The 26,323-nt window shown below is 42.1% G+C and overlaps 2 protein-coding genes across 5 annotated transcripts in view; one reads left to right on the forward strand and one right to left on the reverse strand.

Moving 5' to 3' along the window:
* Positions 1 to 10,689, reverse strand: part of trmt44 (tRNA methyltransferase 44 homolog) — a 51,033-nt gene extending 40,344 nt beyond the window's left edge. For both annotated transcript variants that reach the window (XM_048537470.2, XM_048537463.2), the window contains exons 1-3: positions 10,326 to 10,689; positions 1,728 to 1,851; positions 324 to 543 (exon numbers count right to left, since the gene is read on the reverse strand). In XM_048537470.2, coding sequence (XP_048393427.1) covers positions 324 to 543; positions 1,728 to 1,851; positions 10,326 to 10,653 — 672 coding nt within the window. In that variant the 5' untranslated portion in view covers positions 10,654 to 10,689. The remainder of the gene's footprint in view (positions 1 to 323; positions 544 to 1,727; positions 1,852 to 10,325) is intronic.
* A 141-nt stretch (positions 10,690 to 10,830) lies between these two features.
* acox3 (acyl-CoA oxidase 3, pristanoyl) overlaps positions 10,831 to 26,323 on the forward strand; it is a 182,939-nt gene continuing 167,446 nt past the window's right edge. For 2 of the 3 annotated variants that reach the window (XM_059645781.1, XM_059645786.1), the window contains exons 1-3: positions 10,831 to 11,077; positions 19,982 to 20,169; positions 24,277 to 24,510. In XM_059645781.1, the coding sequence (XP_059501764.1) occupies positions 20,005 to 20,169; positions 24,277 to 24,510 (399 nt within the window). In that variant the 5' untranslated portion in view covers positions 10,831 to 11,077; positions 19,982 to 20,004. Of the gene's footprint in view, positions 11,078 to 19,981; positions 20,170 to 24,276; positions 24,511 to 26,323 lie in introns of those variants that run through there. The other variant, XM_059645790.1, reaches the window with a different exon arrangement.

Here is a 26,323-nt window from a genome sequence, read left to right on the forward strand (position 1 = left end):
TAGGTTTATTGTTGAAAATAAAAAGAGCTTGGGGAAGGCCATCATGGTATCAATCTATTGAAGAGCAATACCAACAATATGACAATCTGCAACTTTCACCAAAATTATAAAGAATTGTTGAAATCAGAACATAAAGCACCACTGTATTCTCATATCTTATCAAACAGTTACAGAGTGCCAGGAAACTAAGTACAGACTATTCCTGCGCCTCAAAGTCAACATACGTCTGGTGCAAGTGAAAAAGAAACAGGATTTTAAAAATAAATACAATTTAAATTGAAAGAGAATTAGTTACTTTTGGTATTTTGTTCTCAAAATTGTACCTTGACCATTTCTTTGTATTTTGCTTTAAGACGGTGGTAACATTCATTGTATTTTTCCACAGAAATGAGAGAAAGTGTACTCTTAAAATAATTCTTCACGTTCTCTGTTGACCATTTCACAATCTTTGTGAGCAATACATCTGACAGCCATGCTGGTTTGGGATATACAATTCCATCTGCTTTCCACTTCTCAGGGCACATGGTCGAAACAGAAATAAACCTTTCACGCAGAGAACAAAACAGTTAAATACCACAGAAATACTGAAATAGCAATTTCTAGACTGCAATAAACTAGTTTCAATCATTGTTATACAAATAAAATAGTTTTGCCACTAATTTCATAAGAAAAGAATGGGGGATTGTGACGGTTTACAATCGGCATGGTAGAATGCATTGGCTTTTACTGAAGTTACCAATGCTGATTTTGGAATGGTCACACAAATCTACCATTTTGCTTCTGACTATCCAGTTCTTTATAATAACCATAAATGCCATATAAATAGAAAACACAGGATTTTTATTACAAAAATAAAACTTGTTAAAATTCAGGATAACATGGTGTGAAGCTGGATGAACACAGCGGGCCAAGCAGAGTAGGAGGAAGGTTTGACATTTTGGGTCGGGACTCTTCTTCAGAAGGGTCCCAACCCGAAACGTCAAGCTTTCCTACTCCTGATGCTGCTTGGCCCACTGTGTTCATCCAGCTTCACACCATATCATCTCAGATTCTCCAGCATCGACAGTTCCTGCTACCTCTTGTCAAAATTCAAAGTGATTTTAACTGAAAATATCTAGGCTATTTCCCACATCAATACCAAGCAAAACTCAAAGTCTCAAGTCCTGTTAAGATAACTACATTGTCAAAATGAAGCTAAACACGATATGCACTGAACCAAAGCCTAAAGTTATTAGTGAATGTTTCAAAGGAGTATGCTTGCCACCTACTCCAAAGAATAATGGAGTTACTTAACTTGGGTGTCAACCTAAATAGAAGAGGTACACAGAAATTAAATAGGTATGAAGAAAGTAAGGGGGAAACAATGTAAGTCACTTGAAGTACAGGAGTGTAAAACATAACAGATAGACAGAATACAAAATAGACACAATATCGATTGAGGAAAGCCTCAATGAATTACTAGAAGCTGTATACCATCTCCATTTAAACAACATAGCTAATCTCAAATGACTCAACTTGACTGCTAAAAAGACAAATACCAACCTTTCAGCCATTGCTTTACATTGAAAGTTCACAAAGGGCCAAAGATAAGAATTAGCAGTCTGACTATTAACAAACTCTTTCTGAAGGGGAATTTTCACGACTAATTTTGTTTTAAAAATAGGACTCAACATTTACTTAATTCTCAATCCTGCAGCACACATACAGCTGACTGGCTAAGGACTCACCAGAATAATTCATCGCCTTTAACTTGTTGAAGTTTAAAGCTGTAAATATTGCTCTTCTTGAGTGTGTACCTTTCTGCAATATGCCGTTCTAATGGTATAAATGTTGCTGTGTTGTTTTCAAAATCTGCAGAGTAGAAGCATTAGTAGTTTGGATGTTTTTATGCTGTGCTTAGAGAGCTGGAACAAAATACAGAGCTCCTTGTCTTTCACCATTCCGATCTATTTACATAAATCACCACATGCTTTGTCTTTGTTAGGAGAGGCACAGAAACAAGAGCAAAATTATGCTAATACTTCCTGAAACACTAGCATTGCTACTTGGTCAATTGTTAGACAAATGGATGATACCAAGGCCCTGAGAAGACTGCAGAGATTTATTTTTAAAAGCTTCAGTTACAGACTGGGAACAAAGGAACTGGGATTCTTTGTGGATAATCCATAGGTCAAGGACAGATAGAAGTGTTCAGAATCATAAACTGTCCTTATAAAGTTGAAGTTAAAAGTATATCCAGTGGGAGGAGCACTGGAGGATAGAATACAGTTCTAGGGCAATTGGGTTGGTGAGGTGTGGGGGGCAGGGAGGGGGGAATAAAACCAAGCAGCTTAAATGAGGCCAAGAGGTTTACAAAGCTTGACAGTGGGTCTGCGATGTGTTGCTTGAACGAATGATAGGAGGTTCAATAACAGTTCTCAAAATTCACATGTAAAAGCGAGAAAATTTATATGGATGTACAGAAAGTCCAAAGATGTGGAACTAAATGGATAGTTCTTTCAAGGCGTGACAGCGTCCTTCAGTGTCGTCTTGATTTCTGATTCTTTTATGCCAAAGGTTATGGAATTTTGTGCACAAAACATTACATGCTCAAATCCAATTCACCTAAATCACCATCACTGCGCAAAGCTGCCTCAGCTGCCATGTTACTGACACCTGCAATCATCCTTGATCTGTAAATTTACAGTTATGATCAGATCTTTTATTACAGTATAAAGCATCATTTAACTGTTTATTAAAATATTATTTAAATGAACAGATTTGTACTATAGGATCTATTTCTTTGAATTCCTTGGTCATAAGCCACATTGAAATTTGACAAGCAGATGAAATAGTATTTGGTTTTGCTGTGCCCGATGTACACAATGTCACTTGAGAGAACTATATTTTAATTTGCTAATTTAAAAAGTAGTATCAGTGAAAATTCTGCACATTTCTTAGCTGCCCATTCTTGGGGAGAGTGATTCAAACAGAATCACTGAGTGATTGCAGCACAAGAGATGGCCATCAGCCCTGTCCTGTCTATACTGGTTCTCCAAGGAGCCACTTACCTTCTGCCACTTATAGATTCACGAAGTAGGAGCAGAAGTTATGAATTACAAGCAATTACAAAGTCACAAACTTCTCACAATCCTGCATCTTTTTCTTTTTCAGATAATCAACAAAATCCTCTTGAATGCCTCAATTGAACCTACCCACACCATCATTTGTGGAATGATCCTAATCACTTACTACATAAAAATGCTTTTACTTATGTGGTCATTGTTATTTTCTATACAAATTAGGTAGAAATGCAAGACTTCGGAACATTAACAGGTCATTTGGTCCTTCAAACCTGTTCCTCAATTCAATGTTCTCAGTTTCATTTTCCTGTCTGGATCCCAAAATCCTCATCTATCCAATATCTATATAAAACTCAACTTCCACAACTAATGGGGAAGAAATACCACATTCTAATAACCCTTTGTGAGAAAAGAAAGTCTTCTGGTAAAAGAAAACATGTTCAAGTTTTAGTCTTCCTCATATCTTCAGATATTTACTGTACTCAGTCCATCAAGATCTAGTATGTTTCAATAGGATCACCTCGCATTCTTCTAACCTGCAATGGGTGTAGGCCTTCGTGTGCAACCTTGCTTCACAAGGAAAGTCCTTCATTCCAGGAAGGAGTTGAGTGTAACTACACTGAACTGCTTTCAAAGCATTGATCTCTTTAATGCAAATAAGGAGACCAAAACTGTACACCTAATGTGGTCTCAACAGTGTCCTACACAGTTGCAATATAACTTCCCTGCTTTTATATTCCATTCCCCTTGCAATAATTAATGTTGTATTTGCCTTCAGATCACTTGCTGTACCTGCATACAAACCTTCAAGTGATAGGACACCCACACAGAACTTCTGTCCACTTTTATAACATATATCTCTTCTATTCTTCCTGCCAAATGCCTATTCGTCTAAACTATCTTTCTCTCTCCACAGTGTCTCTACCTCCTCTTGACAATTTACTATCCCACCTAACTTGGTGTCATTGGCAAATCTGGTAACCATACATTCTGGCCCGTCATCCAAACTATTGATACAGATCAGTGATTTTAAACTGGTGCAGTTGTGGTGCAAAAAGGCAAGAAGTGTGCCACAAAATTTTCTTGTAGCAGCAATGCTTTACCTGAATGTTAAGCTGATACTCATGCTGGCAATCTATTTTGCAGCCTCAGTGTCTATTACTGACTGCAGTATCTGCTGACCCCAGTCTCCCTATGATTGCACACACAAAAGACTCCAGTATGTGTAGACTTCCGAAAGCATAGACATAGGTCTGACATTTAATTTAATATTTCATTGAAGTGTGCCTTGATACTGAAAAGGTTGGGAACTACTGATGTAGGATGCAAATAGTTGAGGCCGTGGCATTGATCTTACAACTTGCCACTGTGAAAAAAAACCTATTTGCCTCTACTCTCAAGAGTATATGACACAGGAGAGAAGTAGATCATCAAGCACATTAAATCTGTTCTGCCATTCAATGAGATCATGACTGATGTGATAAGCCTCAAATCCACTATCATCTTCTTTCTCCATAACTGATTCCCATACCAGTCAAAATTCTTGTATTTTAGCTTTGAATATTCCGAACAACTCAACTCAGCCTCGACAGCCCTCTGCAGTAAATAATTCATACCCCCTAGAGAAATAAATTTTCATCTACCTTAACTGATAACCCCTTATTCAGATTATGCAGTCTGTTTCCCTTTGTACAACAGTCTCTTTCTATCTACACTAAGAATCTTGTATGTTTCCGTTAGGCTTCCACTCATTAATCTAAGTCCCAAAGAGCACAGGCCCAACTCACACCACAACCCTTAATAAGAAAATCCCTCTGTACCTCTTAATATCCTTGGATGCATCTCATCACGTCCAGGGGACATACTGGCCTTTAGGCCCATTAGTTTCCCTAGTGATACTTATTTACCTTTGCTCTCACTTTTGATATTTGATTCAGTATTTTTGGAATGCTACTAGTGTATTCAACTATAACGACTGGCATAAAGCATCAAAAACAAAAACAGAAGTTGCCCGAAAAGCACAGATACTGCCTGACTTGCTGAGAAGAGAAATCAGAATTAATGTTTTGGGTCCAGTGACCCTTCCTCAGAACTGATAGTAGCTAGGAAAACCCGAAGGTTGCAGGAACAGCAACTCATATTCCGCTTGTGAGCCCTGTCGCCCAATGGTATTAATGTGGATTTCACAGGCTTCAAGATGTCCCTTCCCCCTACCGCATCCCAAAACCAGCCCAGCTCATCCCCGCCTCCCTAACTTGTCCCTCCTCCCACCTCAAGCCCTGCTCCCATCTCCTACCTACTAACCTCAACCCGCCCCCTTGACCTGTCCATCCTCCCCGGACTGACCTATCTCCTCCCTACCTCCCCATCTACACTCACCTTTACTGGCTACATCCCCACCTCTTTGGCCTGTCTGTCTCCTCTCCACCTATCTCCTCCTCTATCCATCTTCTATCCCTATTTATTTCAGAACCCCCTTCCCCTCCCCCATTTCTGAAGAAGGGTACCTCAGCCTGAAAAGGTTGAAAAATACTGATGTAGGATGCAAATAGTTGAGGCCGTGGCATTGATCCATGTGACACACTACTATTTACAACTTGCCAATGTGAAAAAAACCTACTTGTCTCTACTCTCAGGAGTATATGACACAGGAGAGAAGTAGATCATCAAGCACATTAAGTCTGCTCTGCCATTCAATGAGATCATGACTGATGTGATAAGCCTCAACTCCATTATCATCTTCTTTCCCCATAACTGATTCCCATACTAGTCAAAATTCTAGTATTTTAGCTTTGAATATTCCTAACAACTCAACTCGGCCTCGACAGCCCTCTGCAGTAAATAATTCATACCCCCTAGAGAAATGAATTTTCATCTACCTTAACTGATAACACCTTATTTAGAGTATGCAGTCTGTTTCCCTTTGCACAACAGTACAGGACCAGTCTCCTGGGATGAAGGACTTGTCTTGTGAAGACTGAACCTCAGCCTTTCTGTTCCTTGGCCTGCTGTGTTCATCCAGCTCTACAGCTTGTTACCTTAGCTAGGAAAACATCGGTTTATATGCAGAAGATAGGGTAAGAGAGGTAAAGAGTAAATGATGTGGGCAAGGACCCCAAAGAGAGAGAACAACATTTGGACAGAAAGGAGTGGATAACGATCAGGTTAGAATAGTGAATAGCTGGTATTGGAGACTGTTAAGAGCAATTAACAATAGGTAGTGTATAATGGCAGACTATGTGATAACAAGACATAGTGTATGGGGTAGGGGGGCTAGAACATGAGTGTTCAGGTCCTGAAATTATTGAATTCGATAGTGAATCTGGAGGGCTGCAGGATCCCCAGGTGGAAAATGAGGTGTTCTTCCAGCTTGCGTTGAGCTTTACTGGAACAGTGCAGCAAGCCTGAGACAGAGGTTGGCCAAGGAATACGGTGGTGTGCTGAAGTGGCAGGCAACTGGAAGGTCAGGGTCTTTGTTACAGGCAGAACAGAGGTGTTCTGCAAAGCAATCAACCAGTCTATGCTTCCCCAGTGTACAGGAGACCATATTGTGAGCAGCGAATGCAGAAGGCTAGATTGTGAGATGGCAAGAAATGCAGTTGCTGTATGGAGGTGGAGAAGCACAGCAGGCCAGGCAGCTTTAGATGAGCAAAAAGTTGATGTTGTGGGTTAGGACCCTTCCTCAGAAATGGGGAGGGGAGGGGAGGGGGGGGGGGGGAGTGGGTTGAGAAATAAAAGAGAGAGGAGAAAGAGAGTGGTGCTGGAGAAGGTAGGTGGGATAGTGACAGGTGAGTGTGGGTAGGGAGTGGCGGGGATTGCTCAATGAGGTCGGTGGGGGGATGAATAGGAGGAAGAGAAGGTGGACAGGTTGTGTCAGATCAAAGAGGCAGGGATGAGAGGGAGGGTTGACTTGATGCGACTGGAGGTGGGGTGGGGAGATTTTAAAACTGATGAATTCCATGTGGAGGCCACCAGGCTGTATGCTCTTGAGGCGGAATAAGAGGTTCTGCTCCTCCAGTTTGCATGTGGTGTCACCTCCCACCTCTGACCAATCTCCACCATGCACTACATGCACTCACCTATCACCATCCCACCTACATTCCCCAGCCCTACCCCTCCTCTCTATTTATTTCTGAACTCCCATCCCCTCCTCATTTCTGAAGAAGGGTGCCAATTCAAAACGTCAATTTTCCTGCTTGTGGATTTTTGGAAGGAGGTAAAAGTGAGCTATACAGGGCTAAGGAATTATCAGCTTGGAGGCAGTGATGGGGAGAACACCAGATGAAATGAGGTCAGTGACCACTGTTGATACAATAGCCTCTTGTGCCTTGGTGGAGTCATGGTCCAAGTGAAGATAGGAGGAGGTATGAGAGCTGGGGCTCAGCCTCTAATGTAGATGTCAGTATGCCAGGCTACAACGGCACCACCCTCGTCAGCAGGTTTAATAACAAAGTCAGGGCTATATTTAAGACCATGGGGAGTAGTCAGTTTGTAGTTAGAGAGTAGGAATCTCGCACAAAGAAATAGGCAAGGAGGCAAAGACAATGAAAGAGTTCGACTGAAATTCATTAAGGTGGGGATGCAGAGGGATAAGGCTGAGACCTTTGCTGAGTACAATATGTTCAGCATCAGAAGGAGGAATGTTATGATGGATGGTGAATACCCTAGAGGTGGGTTGGGGGAGGAAGGTTCCAGAGGTTTCCCGTTATTTTCCCAACCTTATTCTTTCAAGGGCCTTTCTCACTTTTTAAGAAACTCTGTCTGTCTTGATTTCACTGGAAAGTTTACACTTAAAGTTAATTTTCCTCTACTTATCATTTTTATCATCTTTTGTTGGTTTTTAAAAACTTTCCCAATCTTTCGGCCTTCTCAGCAAATTTAGCAACATTGTATATTTTCTTTTCTAGTAGTTGCTATCCTCATCTTCTCTCATTAACCATGATTAGCTAATCCCTTCCTTGAATGCTTCTTTCTCACTGGGACATATCTTTGTTGCAAGTCATGAATTGCTTCCTTAAATAGCTGCCACTGTTCCTCAACCAGTTTGCTGCTCAAACTGTTTCCCAGTCCACTTTAACTAACATTGCCCTCATTTCTTATGACTTACTCTTCAAGTTTAATATATTTGTTTTTAAACATACTTTTTTCCTCCACCACAATAAAACCGAATGTTAACTTCCACCATGGTATGGTCAGTCAGAGACAGCAAGAACTGCAGATGCTGGAGTCAGAGACAACACAGTGTGGAGCTAGAGGAACACAGCTAGCCAGGCAGCGGAGAAGCAGGCAAGTTAATGTTTTGGGTCGGGCACCTTCTTCAAAAAAGGTACAGGCAGTGCTTTCTCAGCGAATTTTACTCCGACACCATTTAGTAAATCTTCTTCAATGCACATTACCTGATCCTTGTCTCTAGTTCGATCCAAAAAGTTTTGTCTGGGATACAGTCCCAAAAATATTTTTTTCTGGTGGATACCCTGCCAATTTGACATTTCTAATCTATATGAAGAATAAAATCACAAAATTAATGTACTGCCTTTGTTTGTAAGAGCCTTGCAGCACAGCAGTCCCAGGAAAGTTACAAAACTGGCATCCAATTCCACAATGTGGATAATTGCCCAAATAGTCCCATACATAAGAAGCAGAATGAATCCAACCCGGCCAGTTACCACGCCACCTGTCTACTCTAACATCAGTAAAGTGATGGAAGGTGGCATCAACTGTGCTATTAAGCAGTCACCTGCACAGCAATAACCTGTTCAGTAATACCTAGCCTGGGTTCTGTCAAGACCACTCAACTCCTGACCTCACTACAGCCTTGTCAAACATTGGAATTCAGCTGTTTTGTCAGAGCTGAGGAGAGAGTGATCACCCTTGCGAAGCTACATTCAACTGAGTGTTGCATCAAAAAGCTATAGTAAAACCAGAATCAACTGGCAACAGGGAGCAAACTTTCCACTGGTTGGAGTCATATCTGGGACAAAGGAAAACAGTCATGGTTGTTGGTGAGTCAGTCAATCTGAGCTCCAGGCCATCTGTGCAGGAGTTCCTCAGGGTAGTCTTAGTCCCAAACACCTTCAGCTACCTAATCAATGACATCCCCTCCATCACATGGTCAGAAGTGGAGATGTTCGCTGATGATTATACAATGTTCAGAAGCATTCACAACTCCTCAGATACCGAAACAGTCCATGTACGAATCCAGCAAGAACTGGACAATATCCAGGCTTGGACTGACAAGGGACAAAGAACAACTGCTTTACACAAATGCCAGATAATGACCATCTATTCATTTCCCTTGACATTCAATGGGATTATATCATTGAATCCCCCACCATCAACATCGTAGGGGATACCATTTACTAGAAAGTCAACTGGACTTGCCACAAAAACACAGTAGCTACCAGACAAGGTCAGAAGCTAGGAATACTGCAGCCAATAGCCCACCATCCCATAAACCTGTTCATCATCTACAAAGCAAAAGAGCTAACCTGCCACCTTTCTTCATTCAGATATGTCAAATATTATTCAACATTTAAGTCCTAGCCTTGGTCACTATTTAACTATGCTGCATTGCTCAGGTCATGCATGTTCATCCCTGGCTGTGAAAACTTGTGGCTCAGATAAACTAGAGAATACACCCAAGATTACCTATTTTAATTTAGTCCCGAATTGCTTAATTTTCTCAGCTGTTTTCCCAGTCATTTCAATGCCATTGGTACCAAGTATGCTACATATCCTCCACCCGCATCCTCAAAAGCAATTTCTTTATTACAGATATCCTGAAAAACAGTCCCCCTCATGTTTCCGCTGGGTGCACCTCCAATGTCAATATGTGATAGCAACTTCCATATTTGTACATTAACGTGTTAGGAGCTGTTTGGTGTTCACAGGACCTCTAAGCATCACTACACAGCTTAGATGGAATTTGGACCCAAATGCTGGCGTCATCACTTCACTTGTCCCAGACCCAATCAGAAGCCACTACCCAAAGGTGTGTGATCACATTCGAGCACAATGTGTACAAGTAACTGAAAACAGACATTTTGTCAAAACCTCTCTGTCTGGCATCCATCAGGACAATTTGCAAGAATACCCAAAGTGAGACCCAGATTTTATATGTAACGAGGACAAACTGAAAAGCTTCGATAAAATGTGTTTTTTTCAGCAGTGCTCATACGCCGTACGATTATGCAGAAACGCTAGAACATCTAGGTTTCTGCAGTTTCCCTCACACCCCCCGCAAAAACCCTTGAATCATTCTACCTTGGATGACTAATTCTCTACAGTTCTCCGCCTGTGTTTTGGGAATCACAGTCCTTAGTGTCACCTTCAGTCTGTCCCCAGCTCGCTCCCCCGTCATTGCCAGGAGAATCTCATTCATTTCGCGGTCCAGCTCGGCCCTTAATCCAGGCACCAGCTCCTCCACAAGCGGCCATAGCCCCGCGACGGAGCAGCGTGTTTCCCTCTCGGCCACCAGGCAGCAGCCGCTGAGCCGCCGGTTCGCCACTTGCGGCTTCCGGGTCCATACGTCGAGCGCGGCCCAGAAGCCGGCGGCATCCAGCCGCAATCTCCGCTCCGCCAACGTTACCATCGCCGCGGCCTTCACCAGGCGAACCGGCAGAAACAAAACCGGATGGGTCACCGTGGCAACCTGCTGTCACTTCCGCCGGGTCGGCGACGAGCGGTTGACGGTTGGGATTGGAGGGGGGGCGGGGTCGGGGTTGGACGGGAATAAAAATACGGCTGGGGGGGGGGGGGGAACGGCTGAAACTGTCGGAAGTTTATATGTTTGTGGAAAGGCCCGAGGTGGTTTGCTGAGAAATCAGTCGACATGTTAAGTTGCACAGCAAACAAATCAGCACCTCCTCAGTCAGGCGGAAGAAGGATCTGAGCAGCGTCTGGTGACCGTCCACCCCGGTCTGACTGGGCCAGAAGTGACCGGGAATCGCGGGCAACATTCAGCAGTTAGATAATTGTCAAGAGAAGAAAGTTGGCAGCTTCAGTCTGGAAAGAAGGTGATTACATAGTTGACCTTTTATAGATGCGTATAACAGTCATTAAAGGTCGAAAACGTGGTGTTTAAATAACACGTTAACCTCGGGAGAAAGCAAAACCCTTTGCACGTCGGAGATCTGCCAGGATCTGGAAAATTCAGAATGTTCTATCTCTTTCTCCCATAATGGTGCTGGGCCTGCTGAATTAATCCAGCACTGTTTTACTACATCTGTAGTATTTTGTGTTAAATTTCTGGGAGAAATTCTTTTGCAATAAAAAACTAGTATGGTGGTGACCATGTTGATGTAAACATGCATCTGATTCTCTAATGTTCTTGAGGAAAAATCTGCTGTCCTTACCTGAGACAACAAGGTGTAGAGCTGGATGAACACAGCAGGCCAAGCAGCAGCTTAGGAGCAGGAAAGCTGACGTTTTGGGCCTTAGACCTGAAGAACTTTCCTGCTCCTAAGATGCTGCTTGGCCTGCGGTGTTCATCCAGCTCTACACCTTGTAGTGAATTCTCCAGCATCTGCAGTTCTTATTATCTCTGCTGTCCTTACCTGGTCTGGTTTATTCTTAATAGTCCACTTAGCAGTTTGCAATGGGCAGTGAAATCAACATCCCAGTAGTGATTTTCTAAAGTGGCCTAAGTCATCCTTAAACAATTTCAACAATGATTCTACTGTGCTCTGAAGAAAATAACTTCAAAGACTAGTGACTCTCATGAGAGGAAGATCTTCTCATCTCTGCCTTAAATATGTCAGGAAGACCCCTAATTTTTAAACTGTCCCCTGATTCTAGACTTCTTCACAAGAGCAAACGTCTTCCTAGTATCCACTCCATCAAGCCCCCTCAATCTCTGACAGTGTATGGTCCAATAAAGATCACCTCATTTTAAATAAAGCCAGTTTGCCTTCTCAAGCAGATGCAAAACATTTATTGGCGAGCGGTAGTAGAAGGAAAATATTCTGCCTGGAAGTCAGTGGTGAGTGGAGTTCCACAGGGCTCTGTCCTTGGGCCTCTACTGTTTGTAATTTTTATTAATGACTTGGACGAGGGAATTGAAGGATGGGTCAGCAAGTTTGCAGACGACATAAAGGTCGGAGGTGTCGTTGACAGTGTAGAGGGCTGTTGTAGGCTGCAGCGGGACATTGACAGGATGCAGAGATGGGCTGAGAGGTGGCAGATGGAGTTCAACCTGGATAAATGCGAGGTGATGCATTTTGGAAGGTCGAATTTGAAAGCTGAGTACAGGATTAAGGATAGGATTCTTGGCAGCGTGGAGGAACAGAGGGATCTTGGTGTGCAGATACATAGATCCCTTAAAATGGCCACCCAAGTGGACAGGGTTGTTAAGAAAGCATATGGTGTTTTGGCTTTCATTAACAGGGGGATTGAGTTTAAGAGTCGTGAGATCTTGTTGCAGCTCTATAAAACTTTGGTTAGACCGCACTTGGAATACTGCGTCCAGTTCTGGGCGCCCTACTATAGGAAAGATGTGGATGCTTTGGAGAGGGTTCAGAGGAGGTTTACCAGGATGCTGCCTGGACTGGAGGGCTTATCTTATGAAGAGAGGTTGACTGAGCTCGGTCTCTTTTCATTGGAGAAAAGGAGGAGGAGAGGGGACCTAATTGAGGTATACAAGATAATGAGAGGCATAGATAGAGTTGATAGCCAGAGACTATTTCCCAGGGCAGAAATGGCTAGCACGAGGGGTCATAGTTTTAAGCTGGTTGGTGGAAAGTATCGAGGGGATGTCAGAGGCAGGTTCTTTACGCAGAGAGTTGAGAGCATGGAATGCGTTGCCAGCAGCAGTTGTGGAAGCAAGGTCATTGGGGTCATTAAGAGACTGCTGGACATGTATATGGTCACAGAAATTTGAGGGTGCATACATGAGGATCAATGGTCGGCACAACATTGTGGGCTGAAGGGCCTGTTCTGTGCTGTACTGTTCTATGTTCTATGTTCTATTGGCTCTATTTTTGAGTTATTTTCTTCTGTCTTGCTTAATAATAGTTATCGCTCAGTCAGCATCACAAGAATAGATTTAGGGATGAGATGGTGTAGTCATAATTGTTTCTGAACTAGTATTCCAGAGACCCCAACACTGCTATGGGGACCTGGGTTCAAATCCCATCATGTGATGGAATTTGAATTTCTCAATTCTTGCATTGAGATCTTTTCAGTGACCATGAAACCATTGTTTATTGACAAAATCTCATTTCCTTCCCTAAATGGAATTAATGAATGCAATCTGCCATCCTTACTTGATTTGATCATGTGACTCAACACCACATGTGTGATTGACTCTTAAATGTCCCTTGAAATGACCTAGCAAGTTACTCTGCATCAAGTAACTACAGAGTCTTAGCAAAACAAAGAAACCAGATGGATCAGCCAACATCAATCTAGGCATCAGAAATGACTGGCAAACTCAGTCCTATTGACATTAGTGTGGAGCTAGAGAAACAGCAGACCAGGCAGCATCAGAGGAGCCTTAGACGCCACCTTCCCAAATGTGTCCTGTCTCACTAGCTAAGATGGCAGCTCAGTAGCATCCAATCAGGAGGGAGTTGCCCTGTGAGCCCTCAACATTGTTTTGGGACCCCATGTAGTCTTGTGGGGTGAGCAATGGGCTAGGAACCCCTTCCACTCCTCAGTAATCAGTATTCTTCAATGACCTGGTCTACTAATCTACGATTCCATTTAAACCAGGGAATCAACGGTGCAGGAAGGCATTGCCAGTAGCAGCATCAGGCATGCCAAAAAAGCTGTCAAACTGGTACAGCTACAACACAACTGTGATATCAAAGTGTAAGCACCTTGCTTAGCGATTCCACAGTCAACGCACCAGATCGAAGTTCTGTAATCATGCAACATGCAGTCTTTAATGGTAGTTGACAGATAAATAACTCGCAGGAAGTGGACCCCAAAAATATTCCCATCATTAATGATGGGGAGCCCAACATATCAGGACAAAATTTAAGACTGAAACATTTGCAATGTTTAACTACAAGTCCCAAGTGGATGATCCATTTCAACATCTTTCAGAAGTCTTTGTGGAGGTGAAGCCCCACCTTCCCATTGAGAATTCCCTCTATCATGTTGTGGCACACTATCAGTGTGCTAAATTGGGGACTTCAGACAGATATGCAACTCAAAACTTGGTGCTGTTGAGGCACTGAGTCATTAGCTGCAGCAGCAGAATGGTACTCCAATACATTTTTATATGCTCCTCATGATAACAGAACTAGCTGAAGCCACTGGATACTGCAAAGTCTGTGAGTCCTGAGGATATTCCTGCTGAAGACTTGTAGAACTTAGAATTAGGTTTTACTGTCACATGTACTCAAATACAGGACAACAGTAAAAGGAGTACAAAGTCGCCATGTTCCTGTACTACTTTGGGTACAAAAACCTGAATTTGGGGGGAAAAGAAACCTTTAGATACAAAAGACAAAATCACCATCTAAAATTCAACAAACAGAATTTCTAAAAAAAACAAAAGCAGAAATACAAAAGTCAAGAAGAAAGGATGTAGCACCCTGATCTAAAAGTCTTATCTTCGTAAGACTTCCCATCCCAAAGTTTCAAGTCTCCATGCTGATACTGCTGTAGGCCCTTGGAACTCACTCCTTGAGTCTGAAGCTGGTAACTTCTAGAATGCACCGCCCCTGACTTGTTGCTGCCTTTCTGCTCTCTTTGCTAATACCCCAATGAAGTCTCTGCAAAATGCAAAAATTAAAGGAAAGAGGATTTTTTTTTGTATTTTAAGAAAAGATGTAGATGGAACAGATGAGACCTGGACTCAGCAGCTGAAATGCTGCACTGCTACTCAGCCACAATCTTGGATGGATGACATGCATCTAGCCAAGTTGTTCTGGTCCAACTACAACAACTGGCATCTACCTGACAATGTGGAAATTGCCCAGGTGTGTCCTATACACAAGATGAAGACAGATCCATCTCAGCCAGTCACCATCCCTGCCAATCTATTCTTGATCATCAGTGAGGTGATGGAAGTTGTCGTCAACAGTGCCATTAAACAGCCCCTTGCTTAGCAGTAATTTGCTCACTAATGCTCTATGTGGGTTCCGCTAGGGTCACTCGGCTCCTGAGCTCACGACATCTTTGACTCTAACATGGACAAAAGAGATGTACAGTAAGAGTGATTGCTCTTGATGTCAACACTTCATTTGACAGTGTGGTATTTAAAAGCACTAGCAAAACTGAAATAAATAGGAATCAGCGTAACACTTTGCGCACAAAGGAAGATGGTTGTGGTTATTGGAGATCAGTCATCTCCGCATTCAGTGTAACATTAAGCACCCTTCTCAACTCCTGAACTGAAACTACATATCAAAATGCAGTAAGACCTGGACAAGACCCCGACTTTGGCTGACAAGTAGCTTGTAATTTTCCCATGACACAAATACCAGAGAATGACCATCTCCAACAAGTCTGCATCTGATCACACCCCTTTATAATCAATGCGTTACCGTCACCATTCTGCTGGTAACCATTGAACGGAAACTGAACTGAACTAGCCATTTAAATATGGTGGCTACAATTGGGTCAGATGCTCTGAATCAGGCAATGAGTAACTGACCGCCTGACTCCCTAAGCTTGTCCCCACTCTACAAGGCATGAGTCAGAAATGCACGCTCAGAAGTCTCCCCTTCTGCCATATGTCCAGCGCCTTGATCATAATTCCACCACCAACACATACCTCCAGCGATCACCATCACCAACTTTGCAACTGACAGCTTCCCTGCATTGTCAGGTGGCCTAACTATTCCTTGTCCCACTTGGAGCTGAATTAATTTCATCCACAATAAATTGTGCTTAAGAGTGAGAAATTGCTGGTCAATCTGGATTTTATCATATTTGCTGAAGGAAGTGGATTAGTCGGGAAACCAACAAAATCTCCCTGCTTATCTTCAAAGAATGTCATAGGATCTTGTGTAGTCTCTTTGATCTTCAAGACAGCACATAAGCCTAGCAAAGGACTAATTATCGCAATCAGGATGGGAACTGCAGATGCTGGAGAATCCAAGATAACAAAGTGTGAAGCTGGATGAACACAGCAGACCAAGCAGCATCTCAGGAGCACAAAAACTGACGTTTTGGGCCTAGACCCTTCATCAGAGAGGGGGATGGGGATAAGGGGAGGTGGACCAAAGATGGATCGAGGAGAAGATAGGTGGAGAGGAGAGCATAGGTAGGGAGGGGATAGGTCAGTCCGGGGAGGACGGACAGGTCAAGGAGGCGGGATGAGGTTAGTAGGTGGTAAATGGAGGTGCGGCTTGAGGTGGGAGGAGGGGATGGGTGAGAGGAAGAACAGGTTAGGGAGGTGGGGATGATCTGGGCTGGTTTTGGGATGCAGTGGGGGAAGGGGAGATTTTGAAGCTTGTGAAGTCCACATTGATACCATTGGGCTGCAGGGTTCCCAAGCGGAATATGAGTTGCTGTTCCTGCAACCTTCGGGTGACATCATTGTGGCACTGCAGGACGCCCAAGATGGACATGTCGTCTAAGGAATGGGAGGGGGTGTTAAAATGGTTCGCAACTGGGAGGTGCAGTTGTTTAGAAGAATGATGGAAGATCTCGTAGAAACCTATAAAATTCTAACAGGTCCAGGCAGGATAAACATAAGAAGCATGTTTCTGATAAGCAGGCAGTCCAGAGCAAGGGTTCAGAGTCTAAAGCTACAGGGTTAGACCATTTAGGACTGAGATGAGGAGAAGCTTCTTCACATGGGGAGTGGTGAGCCTCTGGAATTCTCTGCCGTAGAAAGAAGTTGAGGCCAAAACATTGAATGACTTCATGAATGACTTCATAGATATAGTACTTAGGCTATAAGCATCAAAGGATATAGGGAGTAAATGAGATCAGGGTACTGAATTGAATGATCAGCCATGATCATATTGAATGGTGGAGCAGGCTTGAGGGGTCAAATGGCCAACTCTTCCTATTTTCTACGTTTTGGTGTTTAAGTGCTTTTGTAATTGCCTTTTGTGAGCCATGATTGAAGCTTCCCGCATCACCAGGCATTGTGTTCCAGATTATAACAACTCACTATGTATAAAAGGCATTTTTCTCTGCATATATCTAAGTTATTTTGTCAATGATGTTGCATGTGATGGAAACAATCTCTCTCTTTCCGTCCCTCTCTTTGTCTCTCTGTCTGGCTGACCTTACAGAAATCAGATCTCCTCTCCCTCTTCTCTAATGAGAACGACTTTAGTTTCTCACTAATGAAGTCCCTCAGTTTAGCAAGGGTGCAGAAAAGATATACCAGAATAATTCTAGGTGTTTTCTTATGATAAGTGGTAAATCTTTTCTGCGCCTTTGCGCAAGCATTCCGAACCTTCCTATAGTGTAGTTCTCAAAACTGGACACACAGTGAATTTGAGACCAAATCAATGTTCTGTAATGGTTCTTCACAATATCCTTAACTTTTATAGGTGATGTTAAACACCCAAGGTCTCCATGTTCATTTTTAATCATATATTCAACTTCTGCCACTTCAAAGACTTGTTTTCAAGCACACCCAGTTATCTCTGTTCCTGCTTTCTCTTTAGAATTGAAACTTTTTTTGTGTTTTGATGAAAAATAGCCCACCTACAACATTAACTCCCCATTGATACTGCCAGATCTGCTGACCATATCCAGCAATTTCTTTTTATTTCAGATTTCCAGTATCTATTTTGTGTATTTAGTTTTAATTTTTATATTTATAGACTTTATTTCCCTGCCACAGACAAGTGAATAGATGGAAATATCGAAGGGTCCAGACCTGAAACGTCATCTTTCCTGCCCCTCTGCTGCCTTGTCTGCTGTGTTCATCTAGCTCTACACCTTTGTTATCTAACATGCAAAGGGGCTCTGGAGAGACTGATGGATTGAGAAATTGCACATCAATCAGCTTATGTGCACTGCCACCTTCCCCTTGCCTGCATTGAATTTGGAAGTGTAACTCTTGTGGCGCAATAGTAGCCTTGCCTAGTTTTGAGTCAAAAGGACTGGGTTCAAATCCCATCAGCATCAGAGGTATCACAGTTTGAACAACTTGATTAAAAGCATAAAATTGGGAGTGGCTTGTTGGGCTTTCCAGTTTTGACATTTTAAACTGCCACCTGAAGCTTCCCTACCTGGCCTACGAGCTTAAAATTACCTCAATTTGAGTAATACTAGAATAACTTAGAGAAATTCTCTCACTATATGACAAGTCTTGCTATCAGTAAACTGGGATGTTTTTGATATGAATAATATGTCAGATGTTTTTTGATAAATATCGTTCTGTTACTGTGACTGTTTGGTCTGTGGAAGAGCTGTACCAATTTGTGCATTTCCTGCAGATGTTAGTGAAGTAAAATTTTCAGCAACAATTACCTTAGTTTTTCCACCAATATGACATTGCATTATTGAAAGTGGATTTGTTAAAAGGAAATAGTTTCTGGCAATCCTGTTTTGAGTTCATTTGAAGTAGTGTGGTAGATTTTGGCTAATGATAGTATGTAAATGGACTTTGGGAAAGCATTAATTAAAGCACCACATCACAGACTTGTTAGCAAAATTAAATAAATTATCTTAAAGTGCCACTAACTATGGGGATTCCATATTGGGTCAAGGCAAGAAAGAATAGTGGGGAACATTGTTTTTCAAACTGGTGGAAATCCTACAGGGGGCAGAACTACCATTTGCTTTGACTTGCGTTAATGATCTAGACAGGTGTAATTTGAAAGCTTGTAGATGACACCAACTGTAGTCAAATGAGTTGAATGCTTACAAAGGAGGACATGGACAAACTGGTGAAATGGGCAGATATATTACTGTTAAATCAAGTGAAGAATGTAAAGATGCATAAGAGGAGAGTGAAATTTTTAACAGGAGTGCAGGGTTTTTTTTTAATGGGGATTCATTCATAACTTTGTACTTTTGGGGGCGGCACAGTGGCTCAGTGGTTAGCACTGCAGCCTCACAGCACCAGGGACCCAGGTTCAATTCCAGCCTCAGGCAACTATCTATGTGAAGTTTGCACGTTGTCCCCGTGTCTGCGTGGGTTTCCTCCGGGTGCTCCGGTTTCCTCCCACAGTCCAAAGATGTGCAGGCTAGGTGGATCAGCCATGCTAAATTGCCTGTAGTGTTCAGGGATGTGTGGGTGAGTAGGGGATGGGTCTGGGTGGGATGCTTCAAGGGGCGGTGTGAATTTGTTGGGCCGAAGGGCTTGTTTCTACACTGTAGGTAATCTAATCTAATCTTTCTCAAAAGAAACTTTTTCATTACAAGCTATTGAATATGTCAATCATATTGAAACATGCAAGACGCTGAGGGCGCTCGACACAGTAGATATTGAGAAGATGTTTTCCCCGCTGGGGAAATCTCAAACATTGGTTATAACTACACTTGAACAAAATAGAAGGGCATTCATTTAACACAGATGTGAAGGAACTTCTCTCAGAGGTGAGTGAATGTCTGGAATTCCATATCCCAGAGTTGTGGAAGCTGGGTCACTGTAAGTATTCAGTGGGGAAAGAGACTTTTAAAACATCAAAAGATGAGGCTGTGAGAAGCTAGCATGAAAGAGGATTTGAGGCCCAGCGAAGACCTACTTTTTGAGTGGCAGGTAGGCTTGAGGGACCAAATAGCCAACTTCTGTCCTTTTAGGTTCTGATGATCTCTAGACTTACAACAAAGCCTTACACTTAGCTGAGTGCTAGGATATCCACTTGTGTGTTCGATTAGTTGCACTCCAGGCTCTTCCAAAAGTAGCCTCAAAGATTAAAATCCTATGCAAAATATCTTTTCTGTTGCCTTTAGGTATATTGTTTGGATCTAGTGGGTTTTTTAAAACTTCCTAGAATGATGTGACACAAGCTTTTAAACACATGGTGTTTAATTTCATTTATTTGTTGCTGTAGGTTAATGCACATCAGAAGCAGAGATGAATGCAATTTGTCCTGCGGAAGGCAGCGTTGAGAAAAATACTTTGGATTCATTATTGCAGGATTTTCCCAGTGGTCCATTAGATTTATATCGAAAAAAAGCCTCTTTTAATTGGAAGAAATTGGCTTTGTTTTGGGACGGAGAAGCGATTATCAAAGTAAAGGTAAGATGTCACTAAACAATGTTTCTGCGCAACTGATTCAGCTGGCATAATACAATCACTCATGGCAAAAATTCTGCTATCCTAATTGAGGAAGTTGATTTAGGGAAGCGAATCATTTCTCCCTACCCTGACCTTATCCGAAGCCCTGGATTGAATTGAATAGTCAGGGAAAATACACAGCAGGTGGGCCCAGGTCATTGAAACACAATATTTACGTACATTTTGAACTGTAAGGAAACATATTGCCCTTATAATTACAAAGAACAAAGAAACCTACAGCACAGGAACAGGCCCTTTGGTCCCCCAAGCCTGCGCCGATCAAGATCCTCTGTCTAACCAGTCATCTATTTTCTAACAGTCTGTGTCCATTTGCTCCCTGCCCATCCACGTACCTGTCCAAATATATCTTAAAAGACACTAAAGTGTCTGCGTCTACCACCTCCGCTGGCAATGCGTTCCAGGCACCCACCATCCTCTGTGTAAAGAACTTTCCACGCATATCTCCCTTAAACTTTCCTCCTCTCACTTTGAACTCATGACCCCTAGTAATTGAGTCCCCCACTCTGGGGAAAAAGCTTTTTGCTATCCACCCTGTCTATACCCCTCATGATTTTGTTGATCTCAATCAGGTCCCCCCTCAATCCCCGTCTTTCTAATGAAAATAATCCTAATCTACTCAACCTCTCATGATAGCTAGCACCCTCCATACCAGGCAACATCCTGGTGAACCTCCTCTGCACCCTCTCCAAAGCATCCACGTCCTTTTGGTAGTGTGGCAACCAGAACTACACACAGTACTCCAAATGTGGCCGAACCAAAGTCCTATACAACTGCAATATGACCTGCCAACTCTTGTACTCAATACCCCGCCCAATGAAGGAAAGCATGCCATATGCCTTTTTGACGACCCTATGGACCTGTGTCGTCACCTTCAGGAAACAATGGACCTGAACACCCAGATCTCTCTGTTCATCAATTTTCCCTCGAACTTTTCCATTTACTGAATAGTTTGCCCTTGAATTTGATCTTCCAAAATGCATCACCTCGCATTTGCCCGGATTGAACTCCATCTGCCATTTATCTGCCCAACTCTCCGGTCTATCTATATTCTGCTGTAATCTCTGACAGTCCCCTTCACTATCAGCTACTCCACCAATCATAGTGTTATCAGCAAACTTGCTGATCAGACCACCTACGCCTTCCTCCAGATCATTTACATGTATCACAAACAACAGTGGTCCCAGCACAGATCCCTGTGGAACACCACTGGTCACAGGTCTCCAATTTGAGAAACTCCCTTCTACTACTACTACTACTACCCTCTGTCTCTAATTAGTTTAACTCTTCCATGTAAACATAGGAAAGTTCAAAATAATAATAAAATTCTGAAGCATTCTGGTTCTGAGCAAGGATCGCCAGACCAAAAACACTAATTCTGATTTTGTTTGCTTCACAGATGATGCTAGACCTGCTGAGCTTTTTCCAGCAACTTCTGTTTTTGTTCCTGATTTTACAGTACCTGCGGTTCTTTTTGTTTTTATTATAATTCTGGAATTGATTACTGTTCCATTCCCCCCCTTGATTAGTCATTGTTAAGGCTCACTTTGTACTGATGTCTGTGCTCAGTTTGCATCAGAGGCAAAATTACTGCAAGACACCAGAAATAACTGTCTCCCACAGACCCCAGTTCCCAGTGGTATCTACCCCAGGTTATTGAAAGAGGTAAGAGAGGATATTGCTGGAGCCTTGACCAAGATCTACATATGCTTGCTAGTCACTGGAAAAGTCCTGGGGGACTGGTCAGTAGCTAATGTTGTTCCTCTATACAAGAAGGGAAATAGTTGATAACCCAGGAAACTATGGACTGGTGGGTCTCACCTCGGTAGTTGAGAAGCTGTTGGAGAAAATCCTCAGCAATAGCATTTACATGCATTTGGAAAAGCTTAGTCTAATTAAGAACAGGCAGCGTGGCTTTCTGCAGAGCAGGTCATGTTTTACTAACTTAATTGAATTTTTTGTGGAGGCGATGAAAGTGACCGATGAGGGTAGAGCAGTGGATGTTGACTACGTGGATTTTAGTTAGGCTTTCAACGAGGTCCATCATGGTGGGCTCATTCAAAAGACTAAGATGAATGGGATCCACAGTGACTTGGTGACTTGGATTCAGAATTGACTTGCCCCATAGAAAGCAGAAGGCAGTGGTGGAAGGGCTTATTCTGGCTGGAGGTCCATGACCAATGGTGTTTCACAGGCATTTGTACTATATATCTATAGATAAATAGATAAAAATATAAAAATGACTTTGGAAATGTAGATGGGTGAGTTAGTAAGTTTACAGATGACACAAAGATTGGTGGAATTGCAGATAGTGCAGAGTGTTGTCAAAGCATACAGTGGCATATAGGTCAGTTGCAGATAGTGTTTAATCCAGACAAGTGTGAGTTTCTGCCCTTTGGGAGGCCAAATATGCAGCTAACAGCAGGATCCTGAACAGCATTGATTTACAGAGGGATCTTAGGCTTCAAGTCCATAGCTCCCTGAAAGTGGCCACACAGGTAGATAAGGTGATAAAGATGATGTATGGCATGCTTGCCTTTATTAGTCAGGGCATTAAGTACAAGAGTCAGAATGTCATGCTGCAGCTTTATAAGACTTTGGTTAGACTGAATTTACAGTATTGCACTCAGTTCTGGTACTCACATTGCAGAAAGAATGTGAAGGCTTTGGAGAGGGTGCAGAAGAGGTTTATCAGGCGATAACCTGTTATCCAGGCAGTAAGCCAAAAGAAGAGGCTAGAAAAAAACTCAAGTTGTTTTCTCTTGAATGGTGGAGGCTGAGGGGAGACTTGACAGAAGTCTATTAAATTGTGATGCACAGATTGGATTAATAGAATCTTTTTCCCAGAGTTGAAATGTCAGATGCTTGGGGGCATGCATTTATAGTTAGAGGAATAATGTTCAAAGGGGCAGGTTTTTTACACAGTGATAAGAGTCTGGAATATGCTGCTAGGGGTGGTGGTGGTGTGATAGGTGTGTTTAAGGAATTTTCTGATAAGTACGTGAATATGCAATGAATGGAGGAATGTGGACCAAGGGCAGGCAGAAGGGATTAGATTAATTCTGTGTCACTTTCAGTACAACATCATGGGCTAAAGGACTTGTTCCTGTGCTGGAATGTTCTACGTTCTAAAGTGACATCGAACATCAAATGAAGTGATGAGTGTAGATGCAGAATTGTTTCTGTTAATCCTCTCATGTTACCAGCTCAATTTCTATTTTACTTTAGACAATGGACCAACAACCTGTAAAAGCCCAGATTTTGTCAAACTGCATCACTGGCAATATGGTGGTGCAGCGGTTAGACTGCTGCCTCACTGCAACAGGGACTAGGGTTCAATTCCACCCTCAGGTAATTGCCTGTGTGGAGTTTGCACGTTCTCCCATGTCTGCATGGTGTTCTGCCAATTGTTCCAGTTTCCTCCCACAATCCAAAGATGTGCCAGTTAGTTGGATTGGCTGTGCTAAATTGCCTGTGGATTTAGGGATGTGTAGGTTAGGTGTGCTGGCCATGGAAAATGCAGGGTTACAGGGAAAGTGTAGGAGGATGGTTTTGAGTGGGATGCTCTTTGGAGGGTCAGTGTGGACTTATTGGGCTAAGTGGTCTCATTCTACACTGTAGGGATTCTGTGATTTTCATTACTCAACTTCATTCCCATCAATTTTTGTCACTCCTGATTTTTATATAAAAAAATCAGCAGGAACTGTTCTTGAAAGCGAGTTTTGAGAAGATTTGTAGCTCACATCCAATGTTCTTGAAAATGTTATACTTCACATTTGAGAGAAGTCTTTTGTACTGCTTTGTCATTAAACATGGTGATATCACATTTGAGTTTGACGATGTGTGAAATCATTGCTTACTCTGATTAAATTATTAAGTTTCTTTTTAATAAATCAGTGATATTGAATTTCTGACAACTATCATGTAGTTCTTTTTAGTAGCTTCATTGGCAATCTGAAGCTCAAAATTGACAACATAATTTTGTTTATATATTGCATTGGAACTGTTGCAACAGGAAGAGAAATTTATTTCTCACTTTTCCATCACCAGCACAATGTCTTTAGAATTCTCGAAAATGACCCACTTTTTGCTCGTCAACCTGGAGAAGATATGTCTGTTGAGAAATATCGTGAGTTGACTTTCCTTCGCTGTAAACGGCTGTTTGAATATGACTTCCTGACATTGGCAGACATTGTGAAAGATCCTCTAAAAGGTCCTGCAGTTGTACATTGTTTAGGAATGTATGACTGGTCACTAGTTACAGTCTACTCCCTAAATAAACTGGTAAGTGCCTTGTAATAATTCATAATTCTGGACCATTGTTACACTTCAAATCTGGCTCAAAATAAAGAGATCAGAGTTTTGATTTTCAGGCATAACAGATAAGGGAAGTAGAGTATAGCATTGGGCAATATTGTGAAGGACAAAGTAGATGGTCTTAGTAATGCAGTGGATAAAGTTTCAGAAACAGAGCTTGATGTTAAATAAGAGGTTAATGTTGTGACCAGTCTGGTGTACTGGAGACTGCAGTTAAGGAGGTGGAATGGAAGGTGCAGAGTTTATAAATGGGAGAAGACTGAAGATTGATCTTCCTAGTTCATAACTAGGAAAAGTTAGTCACTCTGATATCAGAGGCAACAAAGGAGTTCAGTGGGATAATGAAGAAGGGTATGATGTGGAAATGCAAGCCAAAGCAAATCAGCGTCACCATCACTGGCTTCACAACTCGGTGAAACTAAATCATTCAAAGATCCTCAGAATTTTTCACATGTTCCTAACCAAGCTTTATGAATAACAGATCTTGGACACCAAAATTTTACAACTTAAACAAAAATTGCATCATTAATAATGTAACTTTAGCAGAAAACCAACAAAGTAATCTAATATCTAAAATCTAAAGCCCAATCTTTGATCATGAGCAGTACTCACAAAACAGGCACAGCTAAGAGATGAATTCAAAAGAAAATAAAAGAATTGTAATTTTCCAGTTCAACCAACCGATTCAAACAATGGATACCAGGCCTTAGTAACTGGAGAGGGACTAGAAAGAGAGCAAAGCAAAGCAGTTCAGTCTCTTGGAGGTTGTCTAAAAATCAATCTCCCTATTGGCAAAATAGTCAGAATCTATCCTCTGTGTTTCCTGTTTTTAAAATCTCATTCTCTGTGGTTGTCTTCCTTTTATTGAGCAATTCAACACTCAACAGTTGCCAGCCCTGAGCATAGCTTTCACTTTGCGCTGGTTCAGCTGCAGTTTTCTTAGATCATTAATGAAGTTGCATTCGAGCCAAACAGTCATACAGCAGGGAACCAGATCCTTTGAAATAACTTGACCATGCTGAACAGATACCGTAAATTAATCTAGTCCCATTAGCCAGCATCTGTGTAAACCCGCTGTATTCATGTATTTTTCCAGATGCTTTTAAATATTGTAATTGTACCGGCCTCCACCACTTCCTCTGGCAGCTCAGTTCATACATACACCACCTTGTGAAAACATTGCCTGTTAGCTCCACTCTAAATCTTTCATCATTTACGTTTTAATGAATATCTGTAGCTCGGGTTGCAGTTGGAGTTCATTGGTTGGTTTGCCAAGCTGACTGGTTTTCATGAAAACGTTTCATCTCTCTTCTAGGTAACATTGTCAGTGCTCTGTAACCTCCATTGAGGCACTGTTGTTGTGTCCCGCTCTGAATTTATATGGTCCGGTCTGTCATGGTAGGCAGTCTTGCTTTCAGTTTTGTACTGTAGTGGTATGTAGATGGGGTCTATTTCAACACATTTGTTAATTGCATCGGTGGTTGAAAACCAGGCCTCCAAGAATTTTTGTGCTGGTCTGCATTTCACTTGTCCTAGTACTGTAACTTTGTCCCAGTCAAATTGATGCCTTTCTATGTCAGTGGGTATTGAAATGAGGGACAGTTGGTCGTGCTGTTTTGGTGCACATTGGTGTTCACGTATCCTGGTGGCGAGTTTCCTACTGATTGCCCAATGTAGTGTTTCTTGAAATTGCTGCATGGTATTTTATATGTCACATTTTCCCTGCTCATTGTGGCGTCTTTCATCTTTGAGAATAACTGGCGAAGTGTGGCTGCTGGTT

This window comes from Stegostoma tigrinum, chromosome 1 (genome assembly GCF_030684315.1).
Source record: "Stegostoma tigrinum isolate sSteTig4 chromosome 1, sSteTig4.hap1, whole genome shotgun sequence".
Classification (NCBI taxonomy): Eukaryota; Metazoa; Chordata; class Chondrichthyes; order Orectolobiformes; family Stegostomatidae; genus Stegostoma; species Stegostoma tigrinum.